The 21336-nt window shown below is 39.3% G+C and overlaps 1 protein-coding gene across 1 annotated transcript in view; it reads right to left on the reverse strand.

The window, feature by feature from the left end:
• VWA8 (von Willebrand factor A domain containing 8) overlaps nucleotides 1–21336 on the reverse strand; it is a 421567-nt gene that overhangs the window by 51067 nt on the left and 349164 nt on the right. Inside the window, exons 41-42 of the mRNA XM_012476777.2 lie at nucleotides 7649–7774; nucleotides 4590–4748 (exon numbers count right to left, since the gene is read on the reverse strand). Coding sequence (XP_012332200.2) covers nucleotides 4590–4748; nucleotides 7649–7774 — 285 coding nt within the window. The remainder of the gene's footprint in view (nucleotides 1–4589; nucleotides 4749–7648; nucleotides 7775–21336) is intronic.

Raw genomic sequence — 21336 nt, forward strand, 5'->3', positions numbered from 1 at the left:
AGAATGTAAAGAGCTCCATCCTACCTCCTTCCTGCCCTGCACATTGGCCTGGGGAGCCCTAGCAGAGATTGGGTGACTTGTGGGTACTTAAATCTCAGACACTTTGGCAGAGGTGGTAGGAAGATGACACCGTCTCCAATGTGTCCCATATGGAGAAAAGGCCTGTTAGGAGTTTTGGAAATACAGCGAATATTGGGACAAGTTAAATGGCACCATGAAAAAGCAACCAGACAAACCCAGTATAAGAAAGTCTACCCCATCTTAAAAAAATAAAAATGAAAAGAAAGGCCAGGCGCAGTGGCTCACACCTGTAATTCTAGCACTTTGGGAGGCCGAGGTGAGTGGATCACCTGAGGTCAGGAGTTCAAGACCAGCCTGGCCACCATGTGAAAATAAATAAATAAATAAATATTTAAAATATTTATTTAAATATTTATCTTTAAAATAAATGAATAAATAAAATTAAAAAAAAAAAGAAAGAAACAGTCTAGGGCCAGGCACGGTGGCCCATGCCTGTAATCCCAGCACTTTGGGAGGCTGAGGCGGGTGGATCATGAGGTCAACAGTTCAAGACCAGCCTGGCCAATGTGGTGAAACCCCATCACACTAAAAATACAAAAATTAGTCAGGCGTGGTGGTGCGTGCCTGTAGTTCCAGCTACTCAGGAGGCTGAGTCAGGAGAATCACTTGAACCTGGGAGGCAGAGGCTGCAGTGAGCCGAGATCACACTACTGCACTCCAGCCTGGGTGACAGAGCAGACTCCATCTCAAAAAAAAAGAAGAGAAAGGAAACAGTCTATAAGACAACTAGCCTGGACCCTCATAAGAGTGACTGTCATGAAAAGTTAAAAAAAAAATGCAGTGGTAGGAGAGGTGGCTGTTGCAGACTAAAAGAGGCAAAGTAAGGTGTGGACTTTGGACCCTAGGTGGGCAGCAGAGAGGGGACAATTATAAAAGATACTTTTGGGACAACTGAGAAAATTAAATTTGAGTTGGATATTATAAGATATTATGGGATTACTGATAATTTTCTTAGGCGTGATAATGGTACTGAAGTTATATTACAGAATGTCCTTATTCTTAGGAGACATATAATGAAGTATTCAGAGGTAAAGCATTATGCTGCTATAATTTACTTTCAAATGATTTAGAGGGGAGTGGAGAGAGCACTGTAAATATTTGGAGAAAAACATAAAGCAAGTGAGGCAAAACAGTAACAATCAGTGAACCTAAGTGAGGGCGCATGAGTTTTACTTTTCTTTCAACTTTTTTGTAGGTTTGAAAATTTTCAAATTAAAAAGTTGGGAAATAAAGGAGAAAGTTTAAAAATAAAACCAAACAAAAAAAGTTGGAAAACAAACAGATTCCTGGGCTCTATGCTACTGTCTCCTGCTAGCCTTCTGACTTCGGGGAAAGTTCTACTGTGTCTGGGCCTGGGGTTTCTGTCTGTGGAATGAGGACAGTGGAGTAAATGGCTTCCGAGGTGACCCCAGTTCTAACGTCTGTGGACATGATAAGGAGTTTGCAGGAACAGGAGCATACACCTTGCCGGGTCCACCTTGTCCCTCCAGACACTCACCCAAGTACCAATTTTTCTGAAAGAGGCTCAAAGAGCTTGTTTTGTGATGTTTTAAAGTGTCTTCCTTTGGTTGAAAAGATTTTATTACACTGGTTTCTTAAGACTTTCTATGGTCTAAGCACTAATGGAACTGTAGTGAATGTGATGGGACTGAAACTATTAAATGTTCTTCCCATTAAGAATTTAATGGCATAGAAAATGACTTCAAGCCCTGAAAAATTTACTTTATCTTGGTGTCTTGCTACAATTTCACTTGGATTTTTCAGTCAGATGTTACTACGGTTGTCTTCTCAATATATCTGTGGTTGTGCTGATAAAGACTGAGGAAATTCTTTACACTATTGTAGCAACTGAAGAGAGTACTTGCAAAATGCTGTTTTGGGGATGATGCCCACAGAGGCGTGTGTGAAGTACGCTCTGTTCACACATTGCTCCCCAAACCTTCTATCAGAATGAGTAGTTTCCATCATCTCCCTCACTGGGCTACCCAGCAAGTGATCTACTCTTAGGAAGTGCTCAGGCAACGTTGGAAGTTTTGTGGAATTTAACTGACATCCAGCAGGTCATATGCCAACAGTTTGGTTTGTAACTGTCAATAAAAAAAAAATGAAACAACATCTTGTGCAATGCTCATTTCCTTGATATTATTCCTTTTTTGTGTGTGACAAGTTATTTCATTAATAGTTCTTCCATATTATAGGCTTTCATAAGTGAGAACTGAACAAATGGAGATCTCTCTATATGCTTGTCTGCGTGAAATGCAATGAAATACTCAGTCTGCTGTGCAACAATCATACCACCTCCCTGGAAGCATTAAAATGGCTCCCTGAATACTAGTAGCTTTGCCATTTTCTTTCTTCTGTCTCATCCTTTGCCCAGTCCTGTGGAGGTAGCTGTGTCAACCAACTTGCTGGTTAATTCCTAATACATTTTCTTTCTAAAAACTTGAAAGTAGTAGTTTCACATGTCAGAGCAATTCTGCTACCAAAAATGTAGAAATCCAATTTCTAACAGGAGATTTTATTCAAGATAACTATGAATCTGCCAATTTTAATAGTAGTATATTTGCTATGGTCTATATTGGGTTAAAATCTCCCTATAGCTCAAAGAGAGCTGAGGAACACAGAAATTCAAGATCCATAAAACAGGAGGATGGGCTGATCCAAATATTAGCAACACTCAAAGGTTTTAAAACATTAGGTGGGATGTGGGTATTTATGCTGATACAATAGATATCTACTATTCTTTAGTCATCAATGGTCCAAGTGATTTAAGAACTATATCTCATACTAGAAAGGACCTAAAATATTTTTTAAAAAATATTTTCTATAAACCCATAAAGCATAAAAAACAAAAATCAAGGAAAACATATCTGAAGGGAGCAAGGGTGAAGAAAAGGAAAAAGCTGAACACTGGTCTGCAAGCCATGAGACATAACAAAATTGCCATAGCTGATCTTTGATTTTGGATCTGAGCTTCCCGGCAACTAAAACCAAGATGGAATCTTAAGTAGCTCCACGGCTTTCACTAATCACAAGTGGAAACGCATTTCAGTTCTTCAAGGGAAACAAAGCTACTCCCCACAGTGAAAGTCCATGTCTTGGCCGGGCGCGGTGGCTCAAGCCTGTAATCCCAGCACTTTGGGAGGCCGAGGCGGGTGGATCACGAGGTCAAGAGATCGAGACCATCTTGGTCAACATGGTGAAACCCCGTCTCTACTAATACAAAAAAATTAGCTGGGCACGGTGGCGCGTGCCTGTAATCCCAGCTACTCAGGAGGCTGAGGCAGGAGAATTGCCTGAACCCAGGAGGCGGAGATTGCGGTGAGCCGAGATCGCGCCATTGCGCTCCAGCCTGGGTATCACGAGCGAAACTCCGTCTCAAAAAAAAAAAAAAAAAAAAAAAATTAAGAAAGTCCATGTCTTATTTGTATTCATATCCTGTACTTTGTACAGAGTCCAGCAACCCACAGCATTCATTAGCTGAAGCTGTCCTTCTTCTTCCACTTAATTCTAAAAGGAATTTCTCACGTAGAGCTTCACACAAGGGGCCCTGGGAAATTCAGGGGGGCAGCATTCTTAATATTAGGCCTAAAGTAAATGAAGTGATGGGTTTCATCAATCTATTTCTTGTTGCATACCTCATAACACAGAGACACAGCTTAGGGAAGCGATCTTGGGGTGCATGTGGGATGTCAAACCTAACAGCAATCTAAGATCGCTGATTTCTGAAGGACATGTTTGATCCATAATAAAATCCAGTCTATCTATGGACCGTACGCCCTTCACGCATGTCAGCACATGTACCATTTCTCACGATTGAACTTCTGATAACAATTATGTGGCATGTGAATGAATTCAAGGTTGTTTGCTCTGGTAAGGGCCAGAAGTGCAGGTGCTCTCTGTAGCTGATTAAGAGAGGGTTAATAGGCTCATATCAAGCAGTGACACAGCAGCATTGGGAATCACTTCTCCATGCTCGGACTTCTGAAATGGAGGGTGTACAGCAAACTAAGAACAGCAAATTGGAAACAGTTGAAATGGAAGGCTGCTTTTCTTCTGGGATAATCATTATCATTGTCAGCTGGGGAGACACCAATGACTGTATAACCCTTGCCCACATGGAAAGGGAACATGATTTGAGGCTTTTAGGGTGGACTCAAACTTTGGAAGGCTGCTTGGCTAGTAATGGGGCAAGAGTGAGTGGGTTTGGGGAACTGGGATAAGGACAGGAGGCCCTGAGGAGTCTGGGAACAGACATTTGCTTCTAAGTAGCTAACTTTTTTCTAGCATCATGGCTGCAGCATTTCTTCTGTAGTAATCAGTCTTTTCAATTATGGCATTATTTTACAATTACTAGTGCAGATAAAACAAAGGCTTCACTTTCTCTGCACTGATGAATGTGCTGGTGAGAGGATGAATATTTTCATTCATTCTGGATGGAGTCTGAATCCACCTATCCATCATTGTGGTCAATGACACCTCTCATTATTTTTAATTCATGTCATTACCTTGAACTTCTCCTCATAGTTCTCAAAGGCTTCCATGACCATACATACAGCCTCCATTGAGCGCTCGAGCCGGCCATCCACCCCGTTGAAGCGGTACATGCTACCAGACACATCCACCACCAGGCGCAGACGCTTGGGTTTCTGTTGTGGGCTGCCAAGCTGAGGGAAGGAATAACAGAAAAGCCATTTGTGAACTGACAAACTTCCCCTGGTGGCTGTCTTGGGGATCTCACAGAAGCCCCAGTGTGCCAGCCCTGAGATGGGCAGACCAGCCATAGGCTCAGCCCTGCATAAGTCTGTCCTGGCAGGTAGCAAGGCGTCTATGAGTTGTATTGCAGTAAACAGAATTTCAGACTTGTGCTGATAGTTGGGGCCGCGTGGAAGAGATTTTCCTTTGGAATCTAGTCCTTTCAAAGCTCACTGTAGTAAAGTTGACTTACTGAAGTTGATGCCTTAAAAATAATATAATGACTTAAAAATAATAATGGCATGTCATTTTCACTTCATGCTTTAGAGTCAGTAACTCTAGCAAGAGTTTGTGTTACTTTGGAGGGAAGCCCACATCAATTTTACTTGTACCTGTTGGGGAGTGACCAAAAATTATTCTCCACATAGGCCACAAGTAATGTCAGATTCCTAAACCAAAGTTATATGATGGGGGTCTGGCAAAGAACTTAAGGAAAGGATTTAAAAAATGTCTTTTGTGTTTAGTAAGCTGCACATCTTCTCTTCCTTCTATATCACTGAATTAATGCTTTTCTTTTCTTGGCAGTTTGAAAGCATAAAAGTGGCATCAAATTGCTATCTAGAAACAATTGTTAATTAAAACCACAAAATTAAGTTTGATTTTAGACCCATGACTACCAATATGCAGATTTTTAAAAAAACTTTGTTAGTTTTGCTGACAAGAAAAAGGAAGAAGACTGCATGCAGTGGCTCATGCCTGTAATCCCAGTGCTTTGGGAGGCCAAGGTGGGAGAATTGCTTGAGGCCAGGAGTTCAATACCAGCCTGGGCAACACATCTCTATAAAGAATACACAAGTCAGCTGGGATGGTGCTCTGTGCCTATAGTCCCAGCTATTGGGGAGGCTAAGCTGAGAGGATCACTTGAGCCCAGTAGTTTGAGGCTGTAGTGGGCTATGATTGTAGCACTGCACTAAAGCCTGGGCAACAGAGCAAGACCCTGTCTCTAGAAAAAAAAAAAAGGAAGAAGAAAAATTTCAGATTATTCTGTTATTAAATATTTGCTGACATGTATAAAAAATAATGAGCAAAGTTAGTAATTTCAAGAAAACACAGTGGGTATTGAGAGTGTACTGGTTTGAGGCAAATTCAACATATTTCTTAAAAACTGTTGAGTCTGACCAAATTAAGAACACTTATACATATGCTCCATGACTACTCACAATTTCAGATGTATCCAAACACATTTGTTGACCACAATGATTCAGTAAAGAAAGCAGTTGTTGACTCATACCAACGACCCAGAAATAAGAACTCCCCAAATCACCACCAGATCCTCTCTAAATAAACATTTAAAAAGAATGACTCTCCCTTCCCCCTACCAGTCCCTGCACCCCCAGCTCTTGGTGGCTACTCAGCAATTCTGGTTATTCAGGAATACAGGAGATCACAGAGCTCGCCAAGAGACTCAATATTTCATCCTGTCCCCATTTTGTTTTGCTATTACATTGCAAATATTTTAAATGTATGGCTGTCTAATATTACTATAATTATAATTATAGTTATTTAAGGGAGACTTCCTTGTTTTCTGTATTTTTTTCAGTTATATGATGGACATAGATCTTTAAAGCAACAGAACAGTAATCACCAAGATTGTTCTATTGCTTTCACTTGAAAATTTCTCTAGGCTTCACAGACACACCAGGTGTCTTCACTTTCCCATCCAGGGCACCTGCTCTGGGTCCTGAGAGTTGATCTGTATGGACTCTATTGGAGCTCAGAAATCGATACCCACTAAATAGGGTGCTTGGACATGCTGAACTGAAGACGCAGCATCAAGGTCTCTCTGACCTTCCTTCCTCTCGCCACAAAACACCAGATAAGTTGTTCTCTGAAGTTTCTTTAACTGCCTAAAGTTCAGAGTGCCAAAGAAGAAAAGGATTACTCTGGGCCCTTTCCTGAATTTTCATCAACTGAACTCATATCACAGGAAGAAAGGCTAAAGTCTGTCAACACACCTGGACAGACTTCTGTCACAAACTATTGCTCTATGGGCCCGGCAGACTCTGCTCCAGGCCACTATGTGTTCTTCAGGCCCACTGAATTGTCCTACAACCATTTACTACTGCCTAAAACCACCTCCACTTCTCCATATCCTTTTCCCTTCAGAAGGGTACATAAGCATCTGGACCTCACTGCGTGGAGGGTGACTCACCCTTGGTTTCACCCCGGTGCACATTAATACATTTGTATGCCTCTTTTCCTATTAATGTGCCTTTTGTGCGGTGATTTTCAGAGAACCTTCAGAGGGGGAAGGGGAAGATTTCCCTTGCCCCCTATGACCACATCAGCTGCCCTCTTGGATGCTGGCTTCCAGGGGGTTCTGCCCATGAGAGGCATTGATGGAGGTCAGGGTTGAGGGTGGGGTATTTGTTCCCTCGGCCCCCTCTGTGCCATTGCCCATGGCCTGGCTCCCCTTCTACTGAAGGCCGCCGCTCCATCAACTGCCTTCTCCAGGTTCCAGGAACTTCTCTCTCATTCTGCCCGGGTGAGTCAGATTCCTGCTGTTGCTATCCCTGGATTACTGCACTGTTTACTTTTTGATTTTCCTAAACCCCACTCTTATTTTGTAAATAGTCTTTGTATTGGCTATTTTTTAAGTTACCTAATTTGAACATGACTTACGTTTCTTGCTGGGACCTTGAGTTGAATAATAGTATAATACTTACGGGGTCTTTCTTCTTTTTTTTAACACAATGCTTTCCTTGGTTTCCATATTCGGGATTTGTGATATTTTGACACAACTCAAGAATCAAATTTCTGTAAAGAAGGCCGGACTATACAGAGCTGAGGCTAGCAGTTTACCATGACTTACTTGCGGCTCCAGCTCACCCCGACGTTTGTAGATGGCTTTTTCTCCGGTTAGCCCATCGATGATCTTGGCGTCATCTAGTTCCCCAGTAGCTTGATGTCTTAGCCACTGTCTTTCTTTACCTTTAGCCTACAAAAGACACACATACACACACAAAGCCTTATTTTCATTAGTTCTGCAGGGTCTGTGACACATGTTGTGCATGAATAACAGGAAACACACCTGGGATCTTTTCAGTAGGTGATGGTTCTGCATGAACACAGTTGCATAAATGAACTGGTTTCTGCTCTCCTGACAAAGAAATGCCCTTTGTGTGAATTTTGTCTGTTTTAATTGTTTTAACATATGGAACAATAAAATGAATGAAAGATGGTATGCAAATGAGTCCCTGGAGAGATGTTCAATATCTGGAAATATCATGGGGATGCATTTGTTACGGGTTTTCAGTCACAGTGCTTCTCAAAAATTTATTAGTTAGCAAAATAATCGGCTTGAACTTGTTAACATTGTCTGCAAGCCCAGAGAAAGTGTGACCTTTAGAATTCTACCTTCTGGAAAAGAGTTTGTTACTCAAGTTCTCTGTGACTTAGTGTGCAAATGGAAACAGCTGAAAACCATAGTATGTGAACATTTTGTTCCCCACACGTCTTTCTGATTATCTATTTTCAGAAATCTTCTGGATTACTTTTCTAAAAGGTTTTCCACATCATATTTTGCTATAATAACTTATAATTATGCCAGAAAGGCTAATTTTATGGTAGATAAAATGATAAAGAATTATAGTATCCTAATCAAGGCATATGCTTATTACAGCCAATGACTATATTCACATTAATGAGTAGGAAGAATAGCTAAGATGTTTTTGTGCATGCAAAATTGAGTAGTAGTTAAGATCATGTGTTCCAGAGTCAGTCCGGTTCTAATTGTTCTTTCACCACTGTCCAATATCTGATCTGAGGCAAACTACTTAACCCGTCTGCATCTCTGTTTCTTCATCTCTAAAATGAAGATAACACTAGTCTCTACTTTAGTAAATTATTGTAAAGATTAACGAAATCTCTTACTTGGAATCAGCTAAGAAAGAGCCTGGTGAGCTATGTCAGCTGATACTATTATTTATCGCAGTGGATGAAACGCATATGGATAACTAAGTCCACTTTAAGTTAAGCATGTTTCCATCAGTGTTTCATGGGAGGTGACTATGTGATAGCACTGTCATTGGAAATACAAAGCCACTAAGCCTCAGGCATCTGGTGTCTGTCTTCGGGCCAGGTCCGCCATTACACAAAGAAGCTCCACATGATATAACTCTGGGTATTACAGAATATATTGTTTTCTTGTTCCTGATACCCTTGCTGGAAACAGGAGCAAAATTACCATTTTTGAATATCGATATATTAATGTAAACATCACCAGAATATAGATTATTAATTTTGGTGGGCAGTTACTTCTAAGACTAGCAGTTATGCAACCCTTGGGAGAATGTTCTTTCCAGATTATGTTCTTGGCAAGAATCCCATGATCTCTCAGGAAAATGGGGCACACTGGAGCATAGCTGGCATGTAAAACTTGATCAGATACACAGCTACGGGTAGCATGAGGAAGAAATGTGCACAGTCTTCTAGAATCCTTTCCTATTGGTCTATGTATGAATCAGACAGACAACCCTGACCACACAGCACAGTCCTTTTCAGGCTCCCTCCCTGCCCCAGTGATTGGGACTTAGCTCTTATCTCTCCTTTCCTAGCATTTCTGGTCTCTGGTGTGGATAATCCTTAGGCTTCGCTGATAATTTATCCTGGGAAATGCTACTGTGGGTGACCATTTATGTACCTTTGATCCTCACATTCTACAACTCTTGGAGGTACCAAGCTGCAGAGCACTGGGTTCTAGTGGCTTTCATAGATAAGGACAGACTCTTACAGAATAGTCTAGACTGGGAAAACTAGCACTGAAAGAAGTAAAACAGAACATGGTAGCAGTGGTTAGCAGCCATTAAAGTGGGATGGAACTTGGATTCTTGAGCCAGGTTTAAGAGAAATGCAGGATTAGAACTGGAATGAAATTATATGACATATTACTTATCGGCCATGCCACTGTAATCACTAAGCATTGATTTTCCAAGTTTTCATAAATACATTGATAAGACAATGACCCTGAAGACTCCTTACCCAATCCCATTAGCTGCTACATGGTTCTATTAACCAGTGATGCTTTTACTATGTAAAGAGCCACTGCAGTGGCTACAGATTGTCATTTTTATAATTTTTGGTTATTTTTTTTGAGACAAGGTCTGACTCTGACACCCAGGCTGGAGTGCAGTGGAACAATCATAGCTCACTGCTCCCTTTAACTCCTGGGCTCTAGTGATTTTACCACCTCAGCCTCCTGAGTAGCTGAGACTACAGGCACATACCACCACACCTGGTTATTTATTTTTAAATTTTTGTCAAGTTGAGGTCTTGCTGTATCGCCTAGGTTGGTCTTAAACTCCTGGCCCCAGGCAACCCTCCCACCTCAGCCTCCCAAAGTGCTGGGATTATGAATGTGAGCTAATTTGTGTGATTTCTAATGCAGTCACAAATGCAGCAAAAATAAATTTAAACCCCACCATCTTACCATAGAGAAAATAGAAAATGCTCAAATTCTAACTAATAATTCCATTGTCCTCTTTATTTTGGTGTTTCTAAAACCAGAATATATCTTATAGTTGATGGCAAAAACAACAACAACAACAAAAACTTGGCAAGATGACAGGTAGAGGGACTAATTGTGACCTGGCTGCTGTAGCTGGAGGACACACAGCTGAAGTTGGCAGAGCATAGCAGGCATCAGCTCACGGAATCATTTCCATTGATAGCTCAGGTTTGTTTTTAACTTCAGTTAAAATTCCTAATTATTATTTTAAATGATCCAAAAACATTACGCTACATAGAACATAAGAATAATGAGCAAAGAAATGGAGCATTAGGATGCAAATACACCGTAAGCGAAGGGCAAGATTCTTTGCTGCAGAAATGACCACACTTTCAGTAAGACTTACAAACGCAAGATTCCTCCAAGGGGAGGCATTTGGATTTAAATTTGTTAGGAAGACAAATGCATAGAGGACTGCAGGTCCCAGGCCATGCAGTTAAGGTGGGAGAAATCCCTAAATTTCATGAAATAGATGACAGAATGCTTAAAACTAGAAGTTGGGAAGACTGATTCAAGTACCATGAAGGACTATTAGTCAGGTCCTGTCAAAAAATTCAAGGAAAGCTGTTAAATTTTCTGTGATATGTAATGTAATTAAGTAAAACATGTAACTTTTAGTTTATATTCACCATCATGTAAGAATCCAGGGATTTTAGGTCTTAATTTTCTTGTGCTGATGTTGCTTCTTTTCCCATAGTGATTATCTCCCGTACTCTCTAGCTTGAAGATTGTTTCTATTGCATATGCCAATAAAAGAAAAGGACTTGGTAAAATTTGCAGTGAGAATGAGGGAAAGAGACACACCTTTTCCAATAAATATGCTACCTTTTTCTTCCTTTTTGGGGGTTAGCTTTTCAAGTTTAAGTACTTGTAATAAAGTACAAATCTTAAGAATGTACTTTTACAAAGTGAACACACAATCTTTTTTTTTTTTTTTCATTTATCTGACTTTATTCTGCAGGATTCAATCTTTAAATCCATTCAATAATATTTTTATTTCAAATGTAGTACTTTTAGAGTTCTAGAATGTTCATTGTTTTTATAGCTTCCATTGCTTTGCCGAGAATTCCTATCTGTTCATTCTTTTTTTTTTTTTTATTGCATTTTAGGTTTTGGAGTACATGTGAAAAACATGCAAGGTTGTTGCATAGGTGCATACGTGGCAGTGTGATTTGCTGCCTTCCTCCCCTTCACCTATATCTGGCATTTCTCCCCGTGCTATCCCTCCCCAACTCCCCACCCCCCCTGCTGTCCCCCCCACTCCCCCCCAACAGACCCCAGTGTATAGTGCTCCCCTCCCTGTGTCCATGGAACACACAATCTTAATCATCCATACCGCCTAAGCCTCCCAGTGTCCCATTCTGGACGTTACCTTCTTGCTGCCAAAGGTAACCCCTATACTGATCTCTATTACTATAGATTAAGTTTGCCTGTTTCTGAACTTTATAAATATGGAATCATACAATATATACTTTTTTGTTTCTGGCTTGTGTGGCTCAACATTATCTCTGTGAGTTACCCACGTTGTGTGTGGCAGGACTTTATTCTCTCTCGTGCTGCAACAGTATTCCATTGTGTGACTTTGTCACCATTTACCCATTCTATAATTCTGTTGATTTCAGTGTGGGGCTATAATGAATAATGCCACCATAACAGAACATGTCTTTTGGAGCAGGTATGTGCATATTTCATTGGGTGGAAAGGCCGGGTCACAGAGTTTGCATATGTCCAGCTTTAGTGTATACTGATAAACAGTTTTCCAAAGTGGTTTTCCCAATTCACATTCCTGTGAGCAGAGTATGAGGGTTTCTTTTGCTTCTATCCTAACCAACACTTGATATTGACAGATTAAAAAAATTTTTTAGCCATTCTTTGAGTGTCTAGTATACTCCATTTTTATTTTTATTTGAAAATAAATAAATTACTTTTAGTACTGCTTGTCATTGATATTTTTAGGAGCATGAACCAGTAGTTTTTGTTTTTGAGAGGAAAACATATGTATCAGCCTTTTGAGTCAAAACTATTAGGCACAAAGACACTTTTATAATAGTAGCACTGTTCATTAGTTTTCAAGTACGTAACTTGCAGATAAATATGGGTAGAAATTTTTATTTTCTATCCTCTAGCCAGCCCACGAACACTTGGAAACTTAAAACAGGAAGAGGCCTGTCAGAATGTTCTTGGGGGCAATGGGCTGGAGGGGGAGCTCTTTAGAAAGTTACTGAAGGCTGAATAAAAATATTTACTGTTTTGGACTATGTACATAAAGGTTTTTGTATTTTATGAGACTTAGTGAAATACTTCTTGAAATAGTAAGTTCCTACTGCATTTAAATATATGCTTTTGTTTATAATAAAAAGCCAAACATGTTCTTTGTTATATATTCCTATTGCATGCAGTAAAGTATCCCTGTAAATTTGTCCCTCTGTTTTGTATTATATATAAATTCACACTAATGAGAGTTCATTATATATAAAGTGAGGTTGCATTAGTGAAAAGTCTATATTACAGATGTTCTGAAAAAGAAATATGATTTTATTATTTTCACATAAAGAATACTTAGACTGACTGAAATACTCAGAGAATGATGTATTCTAGTTAATTCATTTTCCAGGAAATACTTGGTTAACCAGAAAGTACGTACACATACCCAGACACACATACATATCTATAGCACTAAAGACATTAAAATAAATAAACTTGACAAAAACCAATCATCTTGTGGTTTGTGACACTTTGTCTTGTGATTTCGGCACTGATATCATTCTGATTAATCTTATGTCTTTACTTATTTGGGTTATGATTAATCAAGACTTTTTTTTTAACCTACAAACTCTATAATCAAGCCAATTTTATATTATTCCTTCAGGATTTATTTAATGAATAGATTAGAAAGACTTAAGTAGTAATTTTTATAGAGAGTGTATACATTCTACAGAATAAAGTCTACAAAAGATCATCAAGAAATATTTGTTGGGTAAAGGAATAACTGTAAATGATGTTAGAGGATACCTGTGAACAGTGATTCTCTTATTAAACATTAGCTCCCATTATTTTAACATCTTTTCATGCTCAACTAACATATTTTCATGCTGTGAATCTGTATGACTCAAACAAATAATTACTGGGTTAAGGAAAACTTTTATATAAAATTTAAAATATAATAAATTATTAATCAGTGGAAGTCACACAAAATTTTATTTTGTGGTTCTCAACATATTGACATAGTCATTAAAAGTATTTTACTAAATATCTGTGTAGGTTCCTAGGTGCTCTAAATAGTGAAAGAAAAGAGGAGATATGTACCTTATTCCAAGGGAGTGCTGTTTCTTGAACTACTATCTCATTGCAAGGGAAAATGGTGAATCATCTATAGCAATTCTCATCAGAAGAGAATGAGATTCTTGGATGCTGATGTGGAACTAAATCATTATGTTGAATGACACTTATACTATCTACAGTCACTTTTAATGAACTAAAATTATTTCAGGTCTTTCCTTCAAGAATTAAATATTTTGTAATTTAAAGGAGCTGGGAACTGCACATCTTGGTGTACAAACATAACAGGCATATTATACTTAACAAGTTTAAAACTAAACCCTGGATTCCACCCTAGAAAATCTGTTCCCTCTAAGTCCTCCCCCATCTCAGTGAAGGGGAGCAGGCAACCCCACTCTTCCAGTTGTTCAGGCCCCACCCCAGGGAGTCATCTTTGACTCCCTTTCCCACACCCAATCCACAAGCAAATCCTCTCAACTCCTGGCAGTGTCTGGCCATCTCTTTAAAAATCATGATGGAACTTACATTTCTCTAATAATTTTCAGGAGTGAGGGTATTTGATTTGCCTCTCCCATATGTAACAAAAATTGTTGCACTTTTACTTTCTTCTATTCCTCCCCAATTTAACTAACCAAAACCAACAGAACTAACCAAAAGTCTTCTTGATTTTTGATTTTAAAAATAATGTGAGAATTTAGACCCTGTTTATTATTAAATTCACAATTTTTAATATTGTATACCTTTAAGAAAAGATTCTTGATAATTTGAGTTTTAAAAAAATACATTTACCACAATTATTTAGATCTGATTTTTTGTTGAACTGCTTCTAATGCTCATTGCTGGTCCTTTCATATCACAAGGTTCACATTCTTAAGGAATTTTGATTCCTCTCTTAATTGACTAGAGTATTTACACAAATACATATATTTATTTCAAAGTTATTTTTTGAAAGGGTACTTAAAAGACATTTTAAGCCTCTGAATATCTGCACATATCTGTGCCTTTGTACTTCGGCTGTGCACAGAATTCTTGGGTCAGAAGAATTGTGTCTTCAAAATCCTGTAGACGTTGTTCCACTATCCTGTGGCATTCAATGTCTTAGGGACAACTAATCTAAGATTAGTTTTTCTTTCTCTGAAAACAGCTTGTTTTTTGTCTGCTTCTCTGCTTTTGGGATATTTTCTTTATTTTTGAAATGTTAAAATTCCGTGAAGCTGTGGTGAGGTGCTTCTCTCTTTGTTAATTTTGCATGGTACTCAGTAAAGTTCTTTTGATCCGTAGACTCAGGCCTTTCTTCAGCTCGGTGCGGTTTTGTTACTACTTTGGTTACTGTTTATGAATATTTTTCAGTGGCCTCTTTTATGGGGATATCATTTGTTCATTCAGCATATGTTTACTGAGCACTTACCATGTTTCATGTACTGTTTTATTTATTGGGATGGCTCAGGGATCCGTATGTCAGCTCTCTAATTCATTTTTACTAATTAGCTTTCTTATGGTTTTTTACCTCTTTATTTTCTCTGGAATAACTTTTCAAGTTTTTTGTTCACATTAGTACTAGACTTCAGACTGGATGGAGTCTGTTCTTTCTACTTTTCATGTAGATTTGTGTTTTGGCAGGGCACTTTTAGTTTTCTTATCTTTCCTTATTGCATTCAATTCCCTTATTATTTCTGCTTGCTTCTTAGCCAGATACTTTTCAATTTATGTCCGATTTCACATACTTCAAATTTCTTTCAATGGTGAGAACACAAAGCAGATGTTTTCTAAAAAATTTGTTTTCTGAAGAACATTCTATCCCAGCAGCATCTTCTATATCTTAAATGTTTGTTACCACCTCAATACACATCCTTTTCATACCTCCCATGTTATTTTATATTTTCTGTGCCCTTATTCTCGAATGATGTGATATAAAACTGTTCAGGAACAGATTGGACAGACCCTTTTTGGTTGCATTCACGTTCCACTCAGTTTCTACTAGAATTCTCCTTGAGAGATTTTAAACTGGTGTTAGTCGTTAAACTAAATCTGCAATACCAGCTCAAGGATTCAGCAGGGAAGGAACTGAAACTGTGGACAGTCCCAGCAGGAGAACTTCATCACCACATCATTTCTTATTTTATTTGGAAAAGCCATTGCAATGGGGCCAACTCTGGGCATTTGGCTCCTTTGTGATTTAGTCTTCAAGCCAAGTACAAGTTGGGGATGGTCTGGCCTTTTTCCCAGGGCTATTCCCTTTTCAGCTTCCTGCTTGTTGCCGCTGCATGAAACGTAGACCTCCCCCGCCCCCGCCGCGGCTCCCCAGCGCTGCTGCTTTCAAATGCTGCTGCATGGCAGTGACAGAATGGAGGTCAAGTGATCTGCTTCTCACCAGCTCTAGGGCTCTTTCTTCTTTTCCCTGTCCTTCTAATCAAGGGATGTTAGTGACATTCTGTTAGCTCTCATGCACTTACTCGCAAATAATGCTATTTCTCAGGAAGGTTTTCAAGTTGTCTTAGGGAGGGGTCCCATCAAACTATATTTAGCAAAAATTCTTCAAAGCTTCTTGCATGTCACTAGCACTCTTCATTAATTTCTCCTGTCATGTGGGTTTTTCAATGTGTATAGCTTTTTACTGCTTAAATAATTTTAATGGTCACCTGGCAAAGACTGAGTGAGAGATGCCCATACTCATGCAGCCCAGAGCTCAGGCTGCACCTGGATGAATTTGTCCTCTCATGGCCACTGACATCATGTCCTGAGTGATGAGCCATTCATGATGTGCTAAGAAAGAGTAACCGGCACTTCGCTGCTCTCCTGTGACATGCAGAGGTTCCTTGACACAGCTGTTCTCACCCTTCCCCTCTCTTTGCCCTACACTCTTGCTTTAGTTGACACATTTTTCTCTTGGCTTGGGCTGTCCCTCTATACAGATGACCACAAAAATACATATATAGATATCCATATAAACATGAAATCCTCTCTAGTCCTCACCTTGCTCCTGAACTCCAAATTCAGGTTTTAAAAACTTTAAACATCATGCTTGATATCTTTACATAGGTGTCCTAATAGTGAGAAAACATATTAACATCCAAAGCAAACATCTGCTTTCTTCACAAGTGTGTCCTCTTCCCGTGTCCCCTATCACTGTCCTCCAGGGCTTGACAACCTCCCATTTCCCTTCCCCCACATTCAGTGTCACTTGTCTTTTTGTCCTATGTCCAAACTGCTTCTGGAATTTGTCTCATTCTTTCCATTTTCATTTCAATTACCCTGGTTCAGGTTCCTACCACTTCTCATCTGAATAACTGATATTGTTTTATGATTTCGTCTCCTGGCTTCCACCTCTCTTGTGTCTGAAACTTTCTTCTCCATGGCTATAACACTTCCTAGAGAAGATATAACCAGCTCTCAGCTCATGCCTGAGACCACACAGTGTCATGCATCTGTCTGTGCTGTGGCCTCTTGTTTTCAACCCTCTCTATCTGGTTAATACTTGTGTGGCTCTCAAGACTTGGGTCATGTACCTTACCTTCAAAATCTATCCTTGAAACCCTTTCTTCTGGGCTCCACTACATTCTACGCCTCCCTCTATACAGGGACTTATCATGTGAAATGGAATGATCTCTTTAGGTGTCTGTCTTCTCTGCCCCTCAAGTGCAGAATTTTCTTAGTACAGGGACATTATGTTATCAATCTCTGTGCCCTCAGTGCCAAGCATAGTACGTGTCACAATCAGTGTTAAAGCACTATTTATCTGAGCAAAAGCTTATTTTCAAACACCACAGGGAAAAAAGGAACATAATTATTGGTTCATGGAGATATCATGCTGGCCACAGCAATCAGAGAAAGGTTAATTTAGTTTAGCTTGAGAATGAAATTATGATTGTAGATCAGAAAAACATTGGAGAGAAGATACAATTAAAATAAAGTCTTTTTTTTTTTTTTTTTGTAAGAATGGATGTTTTCTTTTGTTAGGGCATGCATGCTGCAATAGGAGACTTAGATTCTGAACCAAGTATAATGGAAGCTCCTATGGACCGATGAGAAGATTACTGCTATCGATTCAGAAAAAAGAAAAGGTCCAATAACTCAAAGAAGCCAAGGAAAGTCACTGGTGACAGTTATCTTAATTGAGAGGAAAGACATGTATTGCAACATAGGCACATGTTAAAGCAGACATTAACATGGGTGGCAACAGCATTTCCTGCTCCTCAAATCCCACCTGGAATCAATGAGTGGGCCTAAGGCTGTGCTTTGGAAAGTCATGTTAAGTGATGATTTTCTAGTTCCTGGCCAAGCTTTGTGCTGTTCACCAAGGAAACACCCATGGTTATTTGGATTACATAGCAACCTCAAAACAGCTGGAAGATATTAGTCAATAGGAACCACATAGGACTGGCAGAAGATGGCAAAAATGGGACCAAATCAAAGGTTTCTTGCTTTGTTTTCAATCTAAAGTTCCATATTCTACACAAGGCCATGGCCCTGCTTGGTCAGTGGCTATAATTTTAACTAGCCCTAACTTCCTAAATTGAGGACTAGAAGGCCCATCTGAGACTAACTCCCCTATGGATTAAAAATAAAGATTCAGGGCTGGGCACAGTGGCTCACGCCTGTAATCCCAGCACTTTGGGAGGCCGAGACAGGCAGATCATGAGGTCAAGAGATTGAGACTTGCCCGGCCAACATGGTGAAACCCTGTCTCTACTAAAAATACAAAAATTAGCTGGGGGTGGTGGCATGCGCCTGTAGTCCCAGCTACTCGGGAGGTTGAGGCAGGAGAATCGCTTGAAGCTGGGAGGAGGAGGTTGCAGTGAGCCGAGATCACGCCACCGCACTCCTGGTGCGGTGACAGAGCAAGACGCCGTCTCAAAAAAATAAAATAAAATAAAGACTCAATAAGGAAAACACTTGAAAATTGCTGTGCGGCATTTGGATAATGATGAAAAATGAGTATATATAAGAATACGCTTTTCATGGAATTGTTGAGTTTGAAGAAGAGAACAGAGATCCCAACAAATAATAACAAACTGAACTTTGGACCCAGACACCTGCTTTACAAGCCATACAGCCCAGGATAGGTTACACCATCTTCCTAATCTTCAGGTCTCTCATTTATAAAGTGGGGGCAAAATACCTATATTTCATAGGATTATGATAATTGAGACAATGTATGTGTCTCTGTTTCCTCATTTATCAAATGTAGAAAGTTATACATACTGGTTTCTGTAGAGATTATAGCACAATGAATGTGAAGTACCTGACTGGGTAAATCTTAGATAAATCTTAGCAAGGACAATGAAGGTAACAGTGAAGCAAATCCTTCTGCAGAGAATGCTGCATGCTAGGCACTGTTTGTGCATATCATCTGAGTTCTTCACTAACGCACTATTATTTGTCATTCCCATTTTACAGAACCCAGGCTGTGTGGCTGCAGAGGATGACAGTAACAATGGAGGCGAGCTTGGTGACGATGATAATGTAAAGCACCCAGTAGAATGCCTGGTGCATGATAAATTATCAGTAAATGCTTGCTATTACTATAATGCTGGTATTGTTTGTGAAGATTTCTAAAGATGAGAATTCTGCATTGATTTTAGCTACTTATTCAAGGATTAAATTGTTTTCACGTTCTTCCCTACATCTTAGAACTCTGTCTTGGTATTAGTTCAGCCTATTTTCTCTTTTTTAGATCTCCAGAGAGGAAGAGAATAAAAACTTGCCTGAAATAATTACTCTTATTGAGGATATTTAGTAAGTTATTGACTCCAACCCACTGAAGGATTTTTAAAAAATGGATGCTATTTTGTTTTCCATGCATTTAATCTTATTTGTTGCTTTTACCTGAGACCTTCAGAGTTTTCTTTCATTTCACTTTGAAAGCTGAAAGCAAAACTGGACAGGACATTGTTTTCTGACACTGGTCTCACTGCTGTGGTGATTAGTGGAGAGCCATTCCTTGATGTTAACTCTAATTCTAACCCAGGCTTCTTTTGTGTGTGATTGTGAGAAGTCACAGCAGTGGACCTGACTTTTCATCTTCCGGCTGATTGTATAAACATGATACCATTTATCTAAAGAGCTGATGTGAGGATTAAATATGACAGTACTTATAAAAGCAACTACAGCATGGTTCCCAACAAATACTAATCAAGACATCAACTAATACCAGATGAGAAATCTGATACCTTCAATTAAAAATGTATTCTAATATCCCTTTCTAGCACTGCAAATCCTCTAAGGGCCTCTGTTTCTGCCCATGGGGTAAGATTCAATGTGGTCTGCACGTCCTCATGGCATCCAGGGCTATTCGGATCTGGTGCCTACAAATCCGGCAATCTCCTCCCTTGCCATTATCTCCCACCAGAGTGAGTTTTTCTCAGCCAAACCAAACACTCTATCCTTCTCTGAACCCACTGTGCTCTCCTATACCTCTGTGAACTTGCACATACTGCTTCCTGTGTCTGACGTGCCCTGACTCCTTAAGCACATGGGAAATTCCTTAGCATCTTTTAAGAGCAAATTCAAACATTACATTTTCCATGAAGGCTTTCCTCATTTCGTCTGATAGCAGTGCGTGCAAAATTCTCTACAGAACTTAGGAACTTAGTGTTGACTTTGAGTTCTTTCTTTGAGGGCAGAAGCTGTATCTTATTTTCCTATCTCTAATGCCTGGTGTGCATTGAGAACATAAGAAGTGACTGAATCACTGAACCATACTCATTCTCCAGTCTTAGTATAAGCACCATCTCCCATTATTACTCTCACCTTTGAATCATCCATTTTGGCCCGTCAACAACTATTGCCTTATCCTGAAGCTCAGAGCCAAGCTGGCACTGTCCTGGTGCTATCAGTGTCCAGGGCAATGAACACTTGTCAAATGAGTGACTATGTAAGAAAATCCAATCATTCAACATCATGTTGTTCACATAATTTATATAAAATCTTATGCTGTTTTATCCTAAATAACTGCATATGGGATTTTTAAAAGCAAATGATTTAATTTTTACATTTCTCAGATTTTGAAATTAAGACATCTGGTTAATTATTATAAAGATCTCTTCTCTTGGAAATGACAAAGCTTTTATTACTATCTGGATACAGTTTAGAACTTTTGAAAAATAAGGCTTTTCCAGAGCTTTTGGGTTAAAATGGTGGATTAAAAACTACATCACAGAAGTTCTAATCCCCCATACTTAGCAAAAAAAGTAAAAAAACTTCCCTCAAAAGGACAATTACAAATAAGAACCAAAAAGGGAAATGCAATCAGCTTGAAATACTTCATGGAAAAGAAACACAAGGTTCCAGAGTAGAGTGGAGAAGCAGGGCACAGCTTGGCTCCCAACACTTCTCCCTTTGTCCTGAAATGAGGCTTTGCATTAGACAAAATAATCTGATTTTGTCTGTGATTTTAAGGAACACTCAACCCCTCCTAAATTATTTGTGCAAACTGACCAGAGCACAATTTCTAATGTGAAATCTCCAAACAATAGTCATGCTTAGGAAATACTGAAGTGTCTTAATATTTTCAAGAGCAGTATCAGTACCAACTGGTTTTTTAGCATTGAGAGTTTCATGAAACTGCACAAGGGCAGGCAATGCGGGAGCAAGGGGAGGGCAGAAGGAAGAGGAGCCAGGGGACATAGACAATATAATCCCTGGATGATCAAAAAGAAAGCCAGGGGATAGTCCAGTTTTATGCAGACATTTTGACATTGATACATTCTTTAGGA

This window comes from Aotus nancymaae, unplaced genomic scaffold (genome assembly GCF_030222135.1).
Source record: "Aotus nancymaae isolate 86718 unplaced genomic scaffold, 86718_ANA_hifiasm-v0.15.2.pri h1tg000043l, whole genome shotgun sequence".
Lineage (NCBI taxonomy): Eukaryota > Metazoa > Chordata > Mammalia > Primates > Aotidae > Aotus > Aotus nancymaae.